Genomic DNA, 6,365 nt, shown 5'->3' with positions numbered 1-6,365 from the left:
TTACATTTAATAAAATGATTGTGTTCAAGGTATTATTTTGGTTGTTTTCTCCAATTTTAAACCAAATTTAACCACAAAAAAGAACATTAGAATGCTTACATGGATTCCAAAAACAAAGTATGGTGTTGATTTGGTGCTCGAGGTTGTTCAAGAAGTAATAATTTAGCTCAATGTCTCCCAAAAACATGTTGCGTTGTCCCAATATAATAAAAATAGTGTTATATGTACATAAATAAAAACAATTAGGACACTTCACAACTCAAATTTATAATTTAAACAAATCCTTACTTAATTTTAAGCAAATTAAACTGAAAAATATACCGAAACAACTTCCAAAACAAATAACATATAGATCAGCGTTTCTAAAAATGGTTTGATGCGCTTTAAATAGTCAAAATATATAGTATTTTTATTTTAAAACATTAAAAGTATGATATGTATTTTAGTATAAAATAAATACATACTTAGGCATATGTCTAAGTTTTACAAAAGTAACCATCGTTATGGAAGGAAAGGAGGAAAGGAAGTGCTATACGTATAAAGCCACAGTGAGCGCTTTATGTAATGAACGCTGCCACATAACAGTTTTATTTTATCCAAGCACCAGACTCTTGCGCTTCTAAAAGAGTGCAGGCAAAGTGGAGGACGCAAAATCCACAACATTATTGAAGGGGACAAGGTCAGCAAGCACATATAAAAGCTCTTTAACCCTAATTCCATCATTGTCCCACCATGAAGACTCCGTTAAAAGTCTTCAGCGAAATCCATATTACGTTGAACGCTGAACTCATCACCTCACGTTGAATGCAGATTCTACGCGTCTTTATCTCGAACACACAACTTGGCTTCAACATGGAAAAGCGAGCAACTGATTATAATAACCGTTTCAAAACACAGCACCAACTAACTAACCACATCACGAAAATCTACGCAATTTTTTGAAAAATTGCAAAGTTTTGATTACATCTCATAAAACCCATTTATTTAGCGCAGAGTACTGTGATTAGAGGAAGCCATTTCCCACGCGATTAATTTGCTGGCCCTGACAGTGGAAGTGCCGTTATTGAAGGCGTAAAGATGGGCGTCTTTGCCTATTGCCAGGGTGGGATAAGCTCTAGCAGTTATGCACGCCTTTCCCCCTTCTCCAAAGCTCTCCACGATTGAATGATCAACCTGCATTTTCATTTCATCGCCGTTGCAACAACAAATTAAAAATAAATAAAAAATCAACGCTAAATCTTAAGATATATATTTAGTATGTAGTGGGAAAATATTAAAACCTACATTTGGTTTCTCGTGCTCTCACAAAGATACCGCACTAGCAGTTTAGAAATGAATAAAATTTGCTCAAACTTTACAGTTCACAGGCAAAATTTAAAAAAACATCATGTCAAACAGCTTACCAGGACTCGCAATGAAAGGCTCTTCTCCTTGAAAGAACCCACATGATTCACGAAAGTTCCATATGCTGTCTTATCAGTGTCGCTCAGCAAAGACGATCTGCGAGCATTCACACAATTTGACAAACATTAACGTGCTGTCTTTTGTCTGGGATTGATTGATTCAGATCAATAAGTTTTCACAATATTTATGAAGTTTTACCTGCTCTGGTCACTGCACATTAATAACTTCAATTCTTTTCGATAGCGAACGATCTGAAAAAACACAGCAGTGCGTTCATTCAAGTCCTTGGAAGCTAAAACAAGCAACCCAAATGGCCCAACAACAGTCCTCGCAGCTGACCCCAACTGGCTGCACAGCTGTTGAGCTGTCAAATTTACTCCCACCTCATCTTCAAACTCTGCGATTTCAGGCCTCGGGAGATCGAAGGAGACTTCCACATCGACCTAATAATAGCAAATCCAGTTTCACCAAGTAAATTTAAAAAACGAAAACAGAGATTACAAAAAGGGGGAAATTCTTAAAATCTCTGAGTCATGAAAGGGATCTTTGCTTCAGCTAAGATCATAGAGGACCTGTTCGATTTTCCTGCTATTAGATGAATCCGAAAAATCAGCACAAGAACTACCAACTTTTACAAGAAAAAGAAATATCAGAGCAATTACTTAGCCTAAATCAGAGGAAAGAGGCATGGATCCTTATTCCCTGAGATTGTTAGGGGCAACAATTCCGAGGCAAAAAGTATTGAAGTAAAGGAATTTAATGTATCTGACGAGCACCTGCGCAGCGTTAATGCCTGCAATTTCTACAACGGATCCACTGCTGAGATCTATATTCTGTTTCAATGTTTTCTTTCGACGAAGAGCTTCTACTTCGGAAACTGGCCACTGTAAAAGCCGCGTTCTTGTGGCGCTGTCAAGCCAGATGGTTCTTGGAATCGCCTTTACAAGAAAACCGCATACGTTAAAAAGAAAAAAAAACGTAAAACATATAAATACAGCAACGCAGAATCAGATTCTTAGCTTGAGAGTGATTTCAATGAATTAAAAACGTTTCTAAATATTTGTTTCCTAATATTACACACTAAAATAAAAAAGGATTGGGTATGTACACTGGATTAAATTAATCAGTCAAATACGAGTCAGGAATTTTTGTCTGATCCCTTCTTTTCCGAATAAGAATTTCTCGTCTTGTTTCATAATCAAAAGAAGAGAATATTGCTAACCAAGTAAAGAGTCTTCGCGCACAAAACTAAGAAAATCTAATGACTACAAATGATAAAGTTTCACACAGAAAGTCTCCTTATCTTAAAAACGAGAATGTCTTATCCGTCTCCCTCAACCTTTAATCTAATTACAGACTTTACCTGAACACCGGCCCAACCCTTGCTGATATCATCGGACACGCTATCCGATTCGTTGATCCATCCCCACAGAATTCGCCTCTGCTTATTTTGATCAAAAAATGTCTTGGAGGCATAGAATTTCCCATAGTCATATCTCAATCCATTTTCGTCGTCGCTGCTGGTATTGTCTGGCACGTATCGATCCATGTCCCGCAAGTAAGTTCCCAGAGTATAATACTCGTACCTGTAATCGTCCAGACTCACCTTCAAAACATGTTTAAGTGAATGCCCAATGGCGGAGGTGTCTACTCCTTGGTTCCCAGAAAGAGGAACAGGGTAAAAGTCAGGGCATTCCCACATTCCGGTCAATTCCGACGAATGTAGAGGATGCTTTGCCTTCACCCAGTGAACGAAGTCCTTGCTTTTGAATAACAAAGCCACTCCTCCCCGATTTCTCTTATTTCCAACTAGAATCCTCCATTTTCCATCGTGGCCAAGCCATCCGGTGGAGGGATCCCTGAATTCGCTCCCGTTGATACCAAATTCTGGAATCAAAAGAGGATTCTGAGGGATCTTTACCCATTCCCTCAAAAGAGGATCAGTGGCATCCTTAGGAACAACCATGCTCTGCAGCTGTTGGGATGAATTGGCCCATCCTGTGTACAGAATCACAGGCTTGTCTCCGGGCAGTAACGTTGCGGAACCAGACCAGCAGCCCTTTATATCATACCATTCACTCGGAAAAATGGCAGTATCCAGTGAATGCCAGTTAATGAGATCCTTGGAAACAACATGCCCCCAGACAATATTTCCCCACACCGCTCCTTGAGGATTATACTGATAGAAGAAATGGTAGTATCCCTTGTAGAACATGGGCGCTGCAAAACGAAAGCAATCAAAATTCATCACAGAGAATATTAAATCTAGAAACGATTGAATGCATGTGTTGAAACCGAATGAAAAGCTCACCATTTGGATCTGTTGGGCATACAGGCAATCACAAACAAACGAAAAGAGAGTTAGAAGATTGGTTCAAATCCCAAAACAGAAATCTTAAATGTGAAATCTGAAATAGTATGGAATATGCAAACCATTCATCCAGTTCTTCTGAGGCTGAAAATGGTAGGCTGTGCGATACCGCTGTTCAACGCTTGTGCTCGTTCGGTTAACAGTAAGCATCACATGGGAAGCCCGCGTAACAGCAGAAATGTTTAACCACAGCCATGCGAGAGCTATGGCATGCATCAGAACCCGTCGAGCCGATGATCCCATTCTGCAAGCAGAACCAAATACGGCGAAATAATCGCTGCTGAGTACGAAGATCCACTCGCATGGCATGCCTTTATAGCACTCGGCAGTATAAACAATTAAAAAAATACAAAGAACGTCAGAGAATATGAGGCAAATTAAAAGGTACACAGAAAATCACCTGTTCATTTTCATAAGGCGCGTGAAAGCGAAAGGATTTTGTTTGTTATTTTTAAAGCGGATTGAGATCGATCGATCGTTGTTCTTGAAGGTTACGAAGTAGAAATTCCTATGAAGTTCAGACTCCAGACACATGCTCCAATTTCCTTTTTTTTTAAAGCCATGTCCATACTCCAGACACGTGCTCCAATTAAGCCATGACACATGTTCCTGACTTCCAACATTTCTGAACTGTCTTCTGCGTTTCATTTGTCCTTTTATGTTTACATTTCCATGTAAATCGATTACTGTAAGGATGCACATTTGGCAACTACTTGCGTGGGATGAATGGGATTTCACGATCATGATTTTTCTGGGAGGGGTAAGTCGGGGGATGTTTTAAAGATTGGGGATATTTTTCCAAACCAATTATGAAATAAGATGAATTCTAATAGGGAGATTTTTATAAATTGGATAATATTGAATCCGAAAATAATGTTTCGAGTGGTTCTTTTTCGGGAGTTTTTCACTTTCTATTTATATTTACGTACCTCTTTATTGACCTGTAGAACTCTTTGAAATTGATTGTAATAAGACCATTAGAAATCGTATTTTATTTAATGAAAAAGTCTTGGATTTCAAGTTTCACATTCTCACACTTCGTACTAGCACATTTTTATGATATCTCTAGTTGCTATCATGATTCGAGGCTTATACACTGTATGGATATAACATTTCTTTTACTAAACGATGAGTAGAATTATAAGTCTTGTAACATTCAATTTAAACACTCATTTTTGAAAGTTTGACATATCACATGAAGATTAAGATTAAGGTTAAGCGAACTATAATTCATAATAAAGTATGGATGAAAATTTCTAATTCTTCACAAAGAGGTTCCTACATCGAGGTTCCTACATCGATGGAAATTTCTAATTCTTCACAAAGAGGTTCTTACATGGGTGCTTCAATAGATGTTTCCTATGTGGGTGCTTCAATAGATGTAGTTTTTGCGAGATTAGTTTGGTGATGTTTTTTTTCTAAAATAAACAAAATGGAAGAATATGTATGAAAAATAATTTAGGTTCTTTACATAAATGAATTTTGACAATTTTTTCATTAACAAAGATATACAGATTGGGAAGTTGATGTTCCATTGCTTATATTGGGATTGAATTATGCACCTAAAGGTGTTGAAAGTGAGGTAGAGGAGTTATAGAAGGGGATGTGGTTATGCAATAGAATTGGATGATTTGTTCTAGGCAACTACTCCCCCTTTTGCCTTTTTTTCTACCTTGCAGGCCTCAAACAAAGTAATTTGGTGGGATGTCAAAACATGTAGATTATGACTAATGTGGTACTACTAACTAAATACCTAGGAATACGCAGTGTATCCAACTAGTTGACCCAACTTGTATTCCCTTTGTGTATGATTCCTAACCATAAGTTGACTTTTTGAATGATAAATTTGTTTGTCTATGGATGTAGGAATCTGTATCTCACCTAAGAAAAGCTCTAAAGGTAAGATTTATGTTGGCATAGGAAAATTCTCTAATACCACTTGTAGCGTACTTATATAGAAAAAATAGATAATTAAGAGTAATATCCAAATAAATTTTATTGCAAGAAGTAAAAGAGAAAGAACAAGAGCATTATCCCTACAAAATATTAACCCTTGTATTGATAATCTAGAAAGATAGCAGCATTTTCCTCTTCAAGAGGGAAAAATCCAAATTAGAAGAGCTTCAATACAATTGATAATACTTGAAAAATAAATATATAGCCTCTTATATTTATAAAGAGTTTCTAACTACATGAACCCTAACTAGTATTGTTCCCAACATTAATGAGTACTAACTACCAAGTGAGCCTTATTAAAAAATAATCCCTCATACATTAAATATTAGACTTACAATTATCTACTAGGTAGAAGGGTCAAAGTAAGATGTTAATAATTGTGTTTTGATGGAATATCAAATATCAATTCAAAATCACAATCCTCACTTAATTATCCCAAATCAATTTGTTATATCCCTTCATGGCATCAGATATTAGCTTTGTGATGGGATTAACTAAAAATAGCACTAATTTATATGAACTTTTAAATGAGTAGTTAAGTGTGATTTCTCCTAGAAAAAGTGGCTAGGATGACATCATGTGTATGTAGAAAAGATATAAATTTCACCTCATTATTATTAATATTTTTCGTTTC

The 6,365-nt window shown here is 36.6% G+C and overlaps 1 protein-coding gene across 1 annotated transcript; it reads right to left on the bottom strand.

Moving 5' to 3' along the window:
• Nucleotides 1–406: 406 nt before the first annotated feature.
• LOC149144372 (beta-fructofuranosidase, insoluble isoenzyme 1-like) lies at nucleotides 407–3,651 on the bottom strand. The gene is made up of 5 exons (XM_089446773.1): nucleotides 2,768–3,651; nucleotides 2,181–2,342; nucleotides 1,603–1,847; nucleotides 1,404–1,500; nucleotides 407–1,173 (listed from the first exon to the last, which is right to left on the bottom strand). Exons 1-5 carry the CDS (start codon nucleotides 3,617–3,619, stop codon nucleotides 985–987), a joined length of 1,545 nt encoding a protein of 514 aa, XP_089302899.1. The 5' UTR covers nucleotides 3,620–3,651; the 3' UTR covers nucleotides 407–984.
• Nucleotides 3,652–6,365: the final 2,714 nt, after the last annotated feature.

Source organism: Pinus tabuliformis, chromosome X (genome assembly GCF_031772625.1).
Source record: "Pinus tabuliformis cultivar Carrire ecotype Pingquan chromosome X, CPIR1, whole genome shotgun sequence".
In the NCBI taxonomy this organism is placed as follows: Eukaryota; Viridiplantae; Streptophyta; class Pinopsida; order Pinales; family Pinaceae; genus Pinus; species Pinus tabuliformis.
This window is presented reverse-complemented; position numbering and strand designations above follow the sequence as displayed.